Here is a 13,962-nt window from a genome sequence, read left to right on the forward strand (position 1 = left end):
GCGTTTAAAGTGAGCGTTCGCTTGTGGGTATACGTGCTTTAGGGTGTGCCAGAGACGGAACGAAAGCGTTCACGAAAGACTGCGAAAGAGACACCGCATTTGCACCAACTGGGCCGTGGTGTCGAGTCTCTTCAGCAGGGTGCAGGCACACGAGCGTTGCTGGCGTTTTCAGGCCAGTCTCTCCTGTGATCGTGGTATGAATGCGAGTGACTCTCCGCCAAGTGAAGCTAGCGACTCAAACTTGTTTCAGAGAGCCTGGAGAAATACACTAGCATACGCAGTTCGAAGCCTCTGGGGCATACCGTGCTTCCGTTGGCGTTTACACGACTTTAGCTCCGAGACGGAAGCTATTCGCAAACCGCTTGCTTCAGGTGTCCCTGTCTTGTACGTGTTGTCCGTCCGAGGTTGTCGGTATTGTGAGTTTACGCGCCGACTTTTTGAGCGTGCCGTCAACATGCCAGTGTTACCGATAGAGAGTCAGCATGCCGAGAGTAGTCGTGTCTGGCTCATCGGCGACGCGTTGCACGTCGTATGGGTCGACTGTGGTCGCAGTGAAGCCGCAGAGAGGTTCTGCGAGTCCCGCAGCCCGCGAACGATACCCCTGGTGGAACTTGCACTACCGCGGTCTCCCGATGGATCGATACCCGCTGAGGGATTCTCCACAGTCGAGTTCTCTCGCGATACCTGGGACTGGAGCGTCATCGGGTTGCGGGCGTTTCTGCGCGCATGCGGAGTTCTACCGCCGCCAGGCCTGCCGCCTTGGCTCTATGAACGGTGGCGCCAGAGTCGGCGACTCGAGCAAACTGGCCAAATGGATGCACATCATCATATCGAGTAATCGCCATCGAACTCGCTCACAGTCCGATGGCATAGCTTCGACGATATGCGTCAGCGTCTCGCGGATGCATTACTGCAACCGGTATTCAAGGAACAGACATCATTTTCTGGACGGTTGCATCCCCGCACTGTTTTTCGCGTTGCAGCTCTGGTGTCAGGAACTGAAGCTTGATAGAGCTACAGGCGCTCGAGTAGAACGTGTACCTCGGGTGCGCGTTGCGGCGCTGGAAGCGCGCCCTCTGGTCCACGTAGGTCAGGAGCACGCCGTGCGGATGCGTTGCATCAGCACCACGCAGCCTAGCTGTCTATGCAAGGTGCCGCTAATGCGTTCTTCGCTCGAGGCGGCTCGTGCAAAAACGCTCCACAGGCTTCTATGAAGGGCCTGCTCGTCCCTGACGCACTGCCGCTGAGACCGATGCAACAGTGTTTCGGGCCCATTGCGCAAGCCACCGTCATTCGACTCTGTTGCAGCAAGGGACCGGTGTTCCCGCTGGCGAACCAGATTACGGACATGTGTTTCGTGCCCTATGCACGCTATCTGTTCTAAACGGGCAAAGAACCGTGGCCGTGTACGCTCGTGTTTGGTCAGGTCCTGCCACAATCCGGAGCTGGGCGGATACACCAGACCACCTGGCGTCTCCGTGCAAACCCCGATTCTTGGTGAAGCGGTTGTGTTCCCCTGTGCAGCGTTTCATGACCAGGAGCACGCCAACAGGTTCAACACCAATCCAGCGGGAACAGGGACTAGGACGAAGCCCCACACAGGTTTTTGCCCCGTTATGGGATCAGAAAATCTACCCAAAAAGAAACCCTGGACTGCGGGCATGCTGCTCAGTCAGCGGGGTAGACAACTCAAAGGATCACGTGTTGCTTTCGACATGCCCGCGTCACCGGATCCTGGTGGCCACCGAGCAAGCCCTGCACTGGTACCTCCTCGTCTCCATAGAGAAGCGCAACATCCATCGGTATTAAAGTCGAGTAACCTGTGAGAAACCTGAATCTATATACATCCATCAGTAATCAAGTCGGATACCCTGTGAGAAACCTGAATCTATATACATCCATCAGTAATCAAGTCGGATACCCTGTGAGAAACCTGAATCTATATACATCCATCAGTAATCAAGTCGGATACCCTGTGAGAAACCTGAATCTATATACATCCATCAGTAATCAAGTCGGGTACCCTGTGAGAGACCTGAATCTATATACATCCATCAGTAATCAAGTCGGATACCCTGTGAGAAACCTGAATCTATATACATCCATCAGTAATCAAGTCGGATACCCTGTGAGAGACCTGAATCTATATACATCTATTGAACACTTGTCAACAATCGAACCGGAATGCGCGTAGCCCTACGCTACACCACTGAGGCGCACAGACATTTCACGAACATTGTGGTGCGGTGCAGGCGACTCGAGTACGCTATGGCAGCGACGGGAATCGTTCGTGTTCTTGTAACGCGCCAAATTCAGGAGGAAGCGCTTGAATATGTACGGAAGCAAGTTCCGAACGTCGAGCTTCAGGTGCACCCGGACGAACACCAGTCACCAGCGCGTTCGGAGCTTGAAGCGTGGCTGGAGCGCGGCGTGGACGGCCTCGTCTGCGTGATCGGAGACGTTATCGATGAGGCTCTGCTGACACACGACACGCAGGGTCGTTTACGTGTCGTGTCTACCATGTCTGTTGGGTATAACCACATCGACGTGGAGTCGTGTCGGCAACGAGGTATCGCTGTGGGGCATACACCAGACGTGCTCACGGAAACGACGGCGGACTTGGCTGTAGGTCTGGCGATCGCGACAGCACGGCGTTTCCGAGAAGCGCTTCAGGCCGTTGAACAGCCTGGTGGCTGGAAATCTTCCTGGTCGCCAACGTGGATGTGCGGAACCGATGTGCACGGGGCGACTGTGGGCATCATAGGTCTGGGGCGCATCGGCGTCGCCGTTGCGCGGCGGTTGCACCACGGCTTCGGCTGCCGCATCCTATATCATGGTACTAGGGAGAAACCTGTGGTTGCAGCTGAGATTGGGCAGGCGCGTTTTTGTGCCGACCTGGGCGAGCTGCTCGCTGAGTCTGACTTTGTGATCCCACTCTGCCCGCTGACGCAAAAGACCCGTAACCTCATCAACGCTAGCAGTTTACGGCTCATGAAAAAATCCGCCTTTTTGATTAACGTTTCACGAGGTGAGATTGTCGACCAAGACGCCGTCTGTGACGCGCTAGAAGCCGAGGCGCTGGCTGGATACGGTACCGATGTAACGGTTCCAGAACCGATTCCCACTGATCACCGCTTGCTCAAGACCAGGGGTGTAACTGTGCTTCCACATATCGGCAGCGCTACCCTGCAGACTCGCTTGGCGATGGCTCGTCTCTGTGTCGAGAATCTGGTGGCCGGTGTCAAAGGAGACCCCTTGCCGCACCCCGTGCCGCTGCATGCCGAATAGTTTTTTCTCCGCTTGAGTGCGCAGCGAGCGATGCGCCAGTTACAAGAACAATCTCGACTGCGCTGCTGCTGCTGCTGCTTCTGGGACAAGGGGTAAGCATCCGGTGCGTTATTCGTTGCACCGCAGTCACAAATGACAAAGCGGCACGCACCGAGCAGGCACCAGCATTGCCTCTGGACGCGCAGCGAACGCGGCATTGCGGTACTGCCGTTTGACGCGGCAAGTGCTGGGATACAACATGCGCCAAAAAGCGCCGACGCGACCCCAAACGAAAGCGCGGATGCCTAGGCGAAACGACGATTGTCAATACTGTTTCTCTATCCCTTGTCGAACTGCGGCATGAAGTTTACGTTGTTATCTTGTGGCTGCCGTTTTCTGTAACGCTTTCACAAAGCGATACCGACGAGAGCGCCGGCTCGCAGGCTCAAAGCAGCCCCTATGAACAACGCAGCTTACGAGAGCGTGTCAGTAGGGATAGCGGTACGTCGAACCGCCCTCGCTTCCGCTAGTGCCGCCCATCCCAGAATCGTGTCCGTCGCCTGCCTTGTTTGTACGTCGAGTGCCTTTGAGTTCTTTTTTCTGTTCCTGTATAACCTTCCGCAGCTCTGAGCAGAGGTTTCGCGCTTCTAAAAGATGCTTCCTAGCCCGCTTGCCTGCAGCTTGATTACCTTTCTCAAAAAATTTACTCGCCTCACGCTCTATTGAGCCAAGTGCCTGACGGAGCGCTTGTAGCTTTTCCATGTGAGCTGCTCCAGAATCGCGCTTAGGCTCGAAGCGTTCGTCCACGGCGATCGTTGAGGCTTCTCGAAAAGCGTGCCCCCAACAGCGACGGCGTATGCAGCGTGCCCGCCAGGCGCAGACTGGAGATGGCGGGAAATTCGCCCTGGGCGCGGCGTGCGCGCGCACGCTCGCACCAACCGTATCCATTCGATTTTCTCTGCCTGACAGGGGTGTTTACGTGGACGATAGATCCTAGACTGCAGAACGGATATTGGCATTCGGTAAGAAGTCTTTCATGATACATGCTATGTGCAGCTTCCATGATCAATGCTTCCTCACGGATGTACGGGTTGTTTTGTACGGTCTATTATGCGCCGAGTGCCGGTCGAGCGTAGCAGCAGAAGCGCGTATTCCGCTATTTTTGTGATGCAGCTTGGATACAGAACAGTTTTGCGATACTGCTGAGGGCGTCGGCGCGAGGTATGGTTCATTCAGGACGGAATCCGGACTGTTCATTAATCTGGGAGTTTGCAATGCGGGCATACGCATAAACTGCCTCTGGCAGCGCGAGGCGACATGCACGAAGCCAACTGCGACCAGAGCGACGTCCAGAAGCAGCCTACACGCTCCGAATTCCAGCACGAACCGCGTTGTGGACCAGCAGCTGAGGTCTCTTCACAGCGCTAGGCACTGGGGCGAGCATGAAGCACCAGCCCGGCAGACTCGCCTTCTGCCGAGAAGGAAAACTTTCGACAATACGGAAAACTTTTCCCCCTTTCGCCGCTTACCGTAGAGGCGGAAGCGATCGTTTTCTCGTCGCTCTTTAGTGGCTAGTTTCGGTTCATGCTATCCACGTTAAAGTGATACCCGCTCCAAGACGCCTCCCAGCCTTTTTCTACACGCCGCCTGCGCTCGGCTTCAGTTTTTCCTTGTAAACCTCAAACCTGAAAGGTTGCCCCATGAAGTTGGATCGTCTCAGCTCCTTAGATCTCGTCTTCTGCACCACACATTTTCTGATATTGATGGCAGCACTGGAGTCTCGGTTCACGAACTCCATGCGTTCCGTGCCTCTAATTGACCTTACTAGTGCAGGGACTCCTCGAGCTCGTGCCCTATGTACCATTTGCTGCTTTGGCAGCGCTCCGTACTTTTCTATCGCCGAAGCGCTCCGCTGCCTTATCCCCAGGTCGACCTTCTGAAGAGTGCGTTCCAGCTCATCCCCTGATTTTTTGAAAACGAACGCACTTGTTTATTCCATTCGGGGAGGACCTGCCTGGAGCGAGAAGGACTTGCGCAAGAAAGACGACATGTGCCTCGGTGTCACCGTGTGCTGAACGCTTCAGCCATTCTCCCAGTCGAGCCATCACTACATTTCACGATAGAAATCACGCATTGGATGCAGTTGAACTATGAAGTGTACGGAGGATTCAAAAGCAGCTCTACCCTGATAGAATCGGCAAAATTCGAAAGCAACTGGAATGGTGGATTGCTTCAGTGTCCAATAGAGTAACGTCGCCAGGCGTCGGGGAAATTGTCTCTAAAATTTCAGCGAACTGGGTGCTGGTGTATGAGTCTTCTCGACAAGCGAAACTGAGGCCGTAAACTGAATCCACTAGGGCTGGAACAGATGATGGTGTCGTCGTCCGCTTCGCGATCGATAGCACATGCAACGGGGTCCATCTTCTCGAATACCCATATATGCTCCAATCGTTTCATCCGAAGGAAGCCTCATCGACTGAGAAAAGAAACTGAAGTTCCTATTCTTCGTACTAGACGCGACGTTCCCGGAATTCCGTTGTTGCGATTTCGGGGGAAGATTGCCGTGCATGAAACCAGACTCTTTTTTCGCGACCGCGTCCCAGCGACTTTTTTCCAGGACCACACGAACCAGCTGTTGAGGAATGGAGACGTCCATGGTCGCTACGATCGTCGCTTTTTGTTCCCATATGGTAATCAACAGATCGTTTTCTACCAGGGACTGGAAGCACGCTCTTACACTATCTGTATCTTGCGTGGAGCGCAAATTCTTGTCTCGTTCAGGGTTCCAGAACCATTTTGTAACCATCGCATGACTGACCTGACGAGGAATGCACTCCTCGTTGCACTGTCCAGTAAAGAATACATCCTACAACCAACTCATCTTCGATCTATACAGTACATTGCATCGTGAATTTGATCTCCTGCCATACACCACAGAGGAAGTCGACCAAAATTGGATTGAAAGACTGTGATCCGACACGCAATCTAGTCCTGTATATCCAGACTGATGACGAGAACGAGCCCCGTCTGGATACGCCAAGTCTTCTTGTAGCAAGGTTCTAGTTATGACCTATTCAGATGAAAGCAGGACGCCTCGCCTGATCCAGAGCGCAGTGCGCGCTAATGACACTTGTTGGTTGTCGCGATCGGCAAGCGGCACCAGCTATCGCTGGTATTCGCGAGCACTGCCCATGTGTTTGAGCTGGCGAGGAGATGCTGGGCTCGGACGTACTGGTACCCCGAAGCGAACAACAGTTGGAACCCGATCGAGCACCATCTTTTGCACCAGTGCCCTAACAGGTACAAGGTCGAGTCTCAGATGCGTCTACCGTGAACGCACAAGTCGCAGACCGTGCTTATCTACGCGAACTCAGATCCTGCAGCACGAAATAGCTGGTATCGCGTCAATTTCAATCGAGTGTGCATACCCTAGCTCAAACTCTGATGCAGGCTGCTTGTCAAACAAATGCATCAATGAGACTCGCGCGACGAAGCGCTCGTCATGCGGCTAGAGGGCGCTGCCAAGACCTGCGTTGCCGATGACGCAACCGCGACGATCGAAGGTCACCAAAAACTCGCGCTGCCTCGCTCCGACTGACAAGCTGCCGCTTCGCACGAATCTCGTCGACAGCATCATCTCCTCGAACATTCCATACATTCGCTACGTTCGGTGCAAAGCTCGGAAAGAGCGCATCCCCCGACACGGAGCTCGTGCGCGAACAGCCGAGGCCATGTACCAGACGACGCCAGTCGATACTGGGACCGGAGCACAACGCGCTAGATGTGCGCTCCAACGTGTCCATGTGCACGTTTCTCTTCATGATGCCAATCGAGGCTGAGCATCCGAGCGGATTTCAGGTTTACAAAGAGCAGACGCACCGATTCATATCGACGTGCATCGAAGAATGCGCTGTGCACCAGACAAACGAGAAAAAGTCCGACGCGCCCAAAGAAGCATCCACAGAATACCGGTTGACCGGAAAAACGCGCGTCTTGGGGCATATCGCCAGGAGACCATCGGTTGTTTCTGTTATCCAGAGCCGCTGAAACCGCAGATCGCAAATCAAAGGCCGTAGTTTTTCAGGCGGCTGACCGCAGCGTCGCCTGATCCCGTGTTTCCCAGCACAGGGCACGCAGCATGCGATATAGCGGGAACGAAGGGATGTTTTCGCAGGCTTTCAGTAACTCGTGTGCCCTGTCTAGCGAATCTCAGACAAATCGGGGAATGTGCTTCATGGAATAGTACAAGCACCAGGCGAAACGGCAGTAATCGGGAATATCCTACGCTTCCGACTGAGCGTAGCCCTATTGAATCGAAAACACAGGTGGAGCGTTTCGCTTGGCGTCGCAGTGCAGCGCCCGTTTCATGCAAGAACGTCAGTGTCGGGACGGCTCGTACTCGTCCTAATAGGACACGTACTCGTCCTGGAGAAAGCTCAGGAATGCACCTGGTATCTCGATATAGAGAAGTTTCGTCTGTGGTTACGGGGAAACCGCATCATGAAATCGGAATCAACGGAAAACCTCATAGCTGGTTTCAGGTTCCGATATGCCCGAAACGCCGCGTTTGTCGTATGCCCCGAAGAGCGAGCAGCAACAGATGCATACAGTTACCGCACGGACTAGAGCGAAAGCTCGATCACCGTCGATTGCACGCTGCATGCGACTACCTCTATGACGACTACCATTACTACTACTACTGCTGCTGCTGCTGCTGCTGCTGTAGGGACTCCTGATCCGCAATGTTCAGCAGCGTTCAAAGATGCGATAGAGCCGTTCCGTTCGCGCAACCACCGTGAGCGTACCATCCCGCCCCCAAACCGCCGGCGCATGAAAGCGTTCATGATCGCGAACAAGGATTAAAACGCGTTCGGCTGCTCCAGCTATGGCAGCTAGATCCTCGGTAGAGTGCTTTTCCATCGTGAACGCTTCTAGGTAACTCTCTGTATACAGAAGCGCCAGTGCCCGAATAACCTGCCGTATTCGAGTCTGGCGATCCGCTTCGTGCCGATAACGCACTAAGCGATCACCGAAAAGCGTCAAGCTCGAGGCTCGTGGATGAACCGCCACCGAACAATCTACCCATGGAAGGCTGTGCAGATACAGGTGGAGAGCCTGCGGCCTCGCCGACCAGCAGCTGAGACGCGTTGGACCTTCCCCGAGTTCACTCATGTGCCCTATTTCAGGACATAACGGCTCAAGACAGAGATGAATCCCGCAGTAGAAAGCGAGCTCCAATGCATATGAGTACCAACTGGAAAGAAACTCGCCGTTTGCGTCCACACTCGGGCGATTCGAGACATCGAGCTCTACGACCCAAGGAGATTGGAGCCGGACGATAGGCGTTGCTGCGGGTTGCGGCTCCAAAGCACCTACAAGCTGCTGATAATAGAGTTCCTCCAGTATCCGTGACAAATCGACCGCAACAAGCGCAGTACCGAACTGAATCAAACAGCAACGATCGTCAACAGCACCAACAAAGACGTGCTCGCGAAAGACCTCGGCAATCGCATGCGAATACCCATCGACACATTCCCTGTGGAGCGCTTCTGCGATGCGCTCTCGCGTTGTCGTCGCTTCTAACTGGAGGCAGCGGGACAGCGTGCTATCCCCGTTGTGCCCTGCTGAGCGTGCGGGCGTTGTCAATACGCGTACCCGTCCTTGTATGACCCCAGTAACGCTCTGCCATTGCTCCAGCCTGGTAGATTGAGCATCGACTCGAATTCGCTGCGACGGCGGCAGTGTACACGTAGATGATCGCTGACTAAATAGACGCTGCTTGTGCTCTGTACAAAGCTGTTCCCAGCAGTCTGCAGCGTCCAGTTGCCTTGATCCGCCATCCTGGGCGTTCGCGCAAGCGACAACTTTCCCGGTACCTGCGTCGTTCGGTGGACCCGCCATCGCTTCAGCAGCACGCTTGCGAGTGCTCCCGATGAGTGCTTCCCGCAACGACTCGAGGCTGACAGTGGCTCGGGCGGCCTCTGCGTCCGAGTCCCGTGGCAGCAACGCAGCTGTGCCAGAGCCGGCACGTACCCGAGGCGCCTGCACCGCGAAACTCCGTTGCGCGCCACTACTGATGAGTTGTTGCTCTAACGCCTGCACGATATTGGAAAAGGCAATTTGCTCATCGAGAAAACGAACTTCTTTCTTTGCCGGATGCACATTCACATCAAGAATTTCAGGGGGCACCTTCAGCTCCAGATAGCAAAACGGGTGATGCGGACCTTTCAAGTAGTACCTGGCGTACAGTTGCTCGATGGCTCTCCGGAGAGTACGACACTCGACGAGGCGCCCATTCACAAAATAGATATGCAATGGTTTCGTCTGACTCGCTCCAAGCAGACTGAAATACGCGCGCTCAAGCAAGATTTCTGCCTCCTGGACGGTACCCGCAACTGCGTGCTGCACTCGGTGAAGCACCCGGCATCCGAGTGTTCCCAACGAGGATGCCACCTTCTGTCCAAATATAGCTCGAATGTTATCCAAGTGGCTAGCATGGACAAACGTATGAAGGTCGTCGGTTTCCGCTTCCGTCGCTCGCAGAGCGCAAGTCTCGCGCTTCCGACAGCACATCGCTATTCGCCCGGAATGATAGAGTGCATAACGGGATACGATACTAAGCATCTGACGGTATTCTTCAGCGTGCGTGCGAAGAAAACTCTCATATCTAGCGGGCATGGAGCGGAACATATCCGTCACCAGGATGGTGGTACCCGGTGTCCGGGCTGCGGCCTGCACCCCAGGAGCCACCAGTTTCCCCTGCCGATAGCTCGCTCTCCAGCCGTGCTCTTCATGATGCGTCCGGGAAACTATGCAAAGTTCGCTGATGTGTGATATGGAGGCGAGCGCCTCACCCCGAAAGCCACAGGTGGCGACCTTGGCGAGATCCTCCACTGAACGCAACTTGCTCGTGGTGTGGCGTTCGCATAGCAACCGGGCGTCCTGCACTCGGATTCCACACCCGTTGTCGACAACCTCAAGACGAACGATCCCGCCACGAATTATCGACACGCTTATACGTGTCGAACCGGCGTCGATGGCGTTCTCTAAGAGCTCTTTTAGCGCTGCCGAGGGACGGGCGACCACCTCTCCAGCTGCCATGCGACTGACGACTTCTGGTCCAAGCGGCAAAATCCGCCGCGGCAGCTTCTCCTCGTCATTTGTTTGTTGGTCAACCTCCGAAGGAACCGCTGCATTAACGTCGGAGTTTATTTCCATGCAGTGAAAGCCATATCGTCGAGTGCGTACGCAAGTTGGGACGCGCTCAACGCTCCCGCGCACCACTGCCAGTGGCAGACGTCTACCGGCATATTGTGCTCACTCCGGGAAGGCGCGCTTTTTTCCTGGCGACTTGTCATTTACACGAACCCAGGGGAACTCGATTGAGCGCTTGTTCACTGAATTGGGAGAACTTTCCGGGAACTCGCCCTGGAACCGTGTCGCTTCTCAGGAACAAACTCAGTACCGCATGGTCTAGGTCGTTCGACTATGCTCGTGGGTATCATCGGACGCAGGTGTGCCGGAAAGAAAACGGTACACAGTTTACTTGTCGAGCGTTTTGGCTTTCTTCCAGCGTACCTGGAACCAGCTGAAATCGAAGCGAATCCTCAAGTACGACAGCAACCAGTCTCGCTGGTTTCTGGACAGCCTGCTTGCAACGATGAGCCGCTAGCAGCCCTGACACTGGAGGCACCGAGCGACTGCTGGCGATCGGATAGGTTTTACGTCCTGCCACCAGGATTGAGCACGAAGCAGGCCAGGGCGCTGAGGAAACGGCCGTACTTTCTCCTCCTAGCTGTAGACGCTCCTGGACTTGTTCGTTTCCGGAGATGGCAGAGCCAATGCGCATCCGAAGGCACAAACTGCATAGCATCCGCTTCCCAGAGCAGTGTCCTGGAGTTCCTTCGGCTCGATGACGCCGATTACTTTGGACAAGCTGTGACGGATGCTGGCTGGGATGCTCGTTGCGAGCACGAGGCCGTGGCGGTACCACGCCCATCGCCAGACGACCCTGATGCACTGTGGCGGGCCTTTGAGCTGAGCGACGTCCGTGTCTATAACCCCACGGACAATCGTGAGCAGCTTGCCGCAGCGTTGCAGCGTTTGCAGCTTCAGAGACCTGATTGGCTTCGTCCCGCCTGGGATACCTATTTCATGCGCATTGCGGAGCTCGCCTCGATGCGAACGAACTGTATGAAGCGGCGCGTAGGTGCGGTGATTGTGCGAGATCATCGCGTCATTGCCACGGGTTACAATGGTACACCGCGAGGTACACGGAACTGCAACGAAGGCGGCTGCCAGCGGTGTAATGGTGGAGCTCGAGCTGGCCACGCTCTTGACGTTTGTCTGTGTTTGCACGCCGAGGAGAACGCGATCATCGAGGCAGGACGGGAGCGGTGTGCAGGTTCCACGCTCTTCACCAACCTCTGTCCTTGTTTGGCGTGCACGAAGAAAATCGTACAAGCAGGCATCCGCGAGGTCGTCTACGGAGCCACGTACGCTATGGATACGCGTTCTGCGCGCCTATTTGCTGAAGCAGGTGTCCGAATGCGGCACTATCCGTGCACCTTGTCCAGGGGAAGCAGCGCACCGTTCGAGGTAACCTCCGTATCTCCCGTTGTCAGCAACCATTCGACACAATTGCAGTCCAGCGGATAGCGTACGCGACGTGACCTTGTTCTGGAGAGAGGTATTGGCTTCGGGATCCTGCACACCTGTTGGTTGACGTTTGCTGCCGAGCCGGCACCCGAAGGATACGCGAAGGAGGTCTCGGAGGTCTATGCCTCGTCGCATGCTGGAATACATCTCGAAGAGAGGCGTCTTGTGGTTTTGTTGCGAGGCAATAACATGCTGACACATCCGGAGCGAAACGCAGAGTCAACCTGCACGATCTGTCGAGTATGTATACCTGCTGAAGCGACCATGAGCAAACCAGCTATACGCCGTCGATGGTGCCGCCTGGCAACCTCAGTGCTTGGATGAGCGGCGTCGAGTTTCCGCAAGGAAGAGGGCTAGCGCGGCCAGCAGCTTCCAATGCTCTCGGCACTGTGGTGGGTCGCGCTTCCAGAGTGCACGATGGCTCAAGAGACGGGCACCAACGATACGCAGGCCGCGTAGATTTCGAGTCCAGTTAATGGCCGTCTGCCGTACTTCTTTTGCTCTGAGACTGATGAAGCGATCCAGCGTCTTCAGGAAATGCGATTCACGTTGATAGCTAGAGAGCAGACTCGCCCGCAGTGCGTACGCTTCGATACGGATTGCAACGCTGCGGGTGTCGAGGGTGTCGTGATCGCATCGTACGATGCGGCAATCGATTGACAGAGACAGCACGAGCTTTCGGTACCTCGAATGGCATCGACGGGAGAATCCGCTGCGATACCAGCTCCAAACGCGCAGTATGCGCGTCCTGTCCAGACCGGTAACAGGCTTCCTCGCAATCGACAGGTCCACAGGGCCGGAATGACGCTTCTCGGCGGTGCGGGCATCTTATTGTTGGAATAACCTCTCGAGGCGAGGTTTGACTCAAGCCAGCACATGTTCACGTATCCATCAAAAGCATGATCCAAACACGACGCTGGCTTCGTACCACTCTTTCACAAAAATAGGTTCGCTTTAGAACTTTAAGTTTAGGGGAAAAACGCGCCACTGCGTCATCCGATACTTCACTCGTCCTGATTATCCTCAGATGGAAGCTCTATGTCCTTCCCTGTTGTCGGACTAAGCAGAACACAACGACCGCCGGCTTCTTCGATCTTTCGCACCGCAGAAGATGAGAAGGCGTGCGCTTTCACTGTCAGGTTGCGCACCGTGATCTCTCCATCGCCGAGGATCTTGAACAACTTCAAATTCGTTCGATGAATGGCGCCGGTTTCAATCAGGACGTGCGGGGTTACCACTGAGCCTTCCGCACAGGTATTCAGCGCTTTCACGTTCACTGGCTGATACTCAATGCGCCGGTGGCTTGGACCCGGAGGACGCCCACGGTACTTGGGGATACGGCGATAGAGCGGCATCTGGCCACCCTCGAAGCCTGGCCGAATAGATCCACCGGAGCGCGACTTTTGCCCGCGCATACCGTATCCGCACGAGCCCCCTTGCCCTGCTGCAATACCCCGGCCCTTGCGTTTCTTCCGGTGCACACTGCCAGGTGCTGGAGCAAGGTTCCCCAACGTAAAGTTCTCGTTCGCTATTTCTTCCGGAATTTTGCCTTCTTTGTCCACAATTCGAATAGCTTGCAGCTCTCGTAGACCACTGTGCACGCTGTTGCCGGTAGCTACTCGTCGCGCGCTCGCCAGTCGCCACGACGACAGGAAGGGCGACGCACCAGCGTGCAGCATCGCTCGCCGGGTGCTTCCGACAGGACACCAGGCGGACTGAGTGCTCAGTGAGGCACGCAAGTGCTCTCCGCGACCACAAGACAGCCGAGGGAAAGTCAGGAACGCCATGGTTCCCCCGTGCACGCCACCCAGTCTGTTCTGTAGCCTCGAGCGCTGTGAACGCAGGCGTCAAAGTCGCTCCAGTACCGACGACGACGACGCTACTGCGCTATCGACAGTGTGCACCGGCCAGGGGCACGGCCGACGTCGTCGACGCACCTTGCCATCTGGACATAATTGAATATTCATGAACATTTCTGAAAAAATAGACAAAGATCCATGCATGCCCCTATTCGCGCCCTGCGCACCGCAGCGCGTC

At 55.4% G+C, this 13,962-nt stretch overlaps 5 protein-coding genes across 5 annotated transcripts, besides 2 other annotated features; 3 read left to right on the plus strand and 2 right to left on the minus strand.

Moving 5' to 3' along the window:
* Positions 1-196: 196 nt before the first annotated feature.
* Positions 197-838, plus strand: CYME_CMQ287C (hypothetical protein; the record flags this gene model as incomplete). The annotated part of the gene is made up of 1 exon (XM_005538145.1): positions 197-838. The coding sequence occupies one exon, from the start codon at positions 197-199 to the stop codon at positions 836-838; it is 642 nt and encodes a 213-aa protein (XP_005538202.1).
* Positions 348-2,153: a sequence feature (possible transcribed region).
* Positions 2,154-2,268: 115 nt separating this feature from the next.
* Positions 2,269-3,288, plus strand: CYME_CMQ289C (glyoxylate reductase/hydroxypyruvate reductase; the record flags this gene model as incomplete). The annotated part of the gene is made up of 1 exon (XM_005538146.1): positions 2,269-3,288. One exon carries the CDS (start codon positions 2,269-2,271, stop codon positions 3,286-3,288), a length of 1,020 nt encoding a protein of 339 aa, XP_005538203.1.
* A 937-nt stretch (positions 3,289-4,225) lies between these two features.
* Positions 4,226-4,901: a sequence feature (possible transcribed region).
* Positions 4,902-8,013: 3,112 nt separating this feature from the next.
* On the minus strand, positions 8,014-10,485 carry CYME_CMQ290C (DNA mismatch repair protein MLH1; the record flags this gene model as incomplete). The annotated part of the gene is made up of 1 exon (XM_005538147.1): positions 8,014-10,485. One exon carries the CDS (start codon positions 10,483-10,485, stop codon positions 8,014-8,016), a length of 2,472 nt encoding a protein of 823 aa, XP_005538204.1.
* Positions 10,486-10,755: 270 nt separating this feature from the next.
* CYME_CMQ291C (dCMP deaminase) lies at positions 10,756-11,925 on the plus strand (the record flags this gene model as incomplete). Its single annotated transcript, XM_005538148.1, has 1 exon — positions 10,756-11,925. One exon carries the CDS (start codon positions 10,756-10,758, stop codon positions 11,923-11,925), a length of 1,170 nt encoding a protein of 389 aa, XP_005538205.1.
* Positions 11,926-12,929: 1,004 nt separating this feature from the next.
* On the minus strand, positions 12,930-13,712 carry CYME_CMQ292C (chloroplast ribosomal protein L15 precursor; the record flags this gene model as incomplete). The annotated part of the gene is made up of 1 exon (XM_005538149.1): positions 12,930-13,712. The coding sequence occupies one exon, from the start codon at positions 13,710-13,712 to the stop codon at positions 12,930-12,932; it is 783 nt and encodes a 260-aa protein (XP_005538206.1).
* Positions 13,713-13,962: the final 250 nt, after the last annotated feature.

Source organism: Cyanidioschyzon merolae, chromosome 17 (genome assembly GCF_000091205.1).
Source record: "Cyanidioschyzon merolae strain 10D DNA, chromosome 17, complete genome".
Taxonomy (NCBI): domain Eukaryota; phylum Rhodophyta; class Bangiophyceae; order Cyanidiales; family Cyanidiaceae; genus Cyanidioschyzon; species Cyanidioschyzon merolae.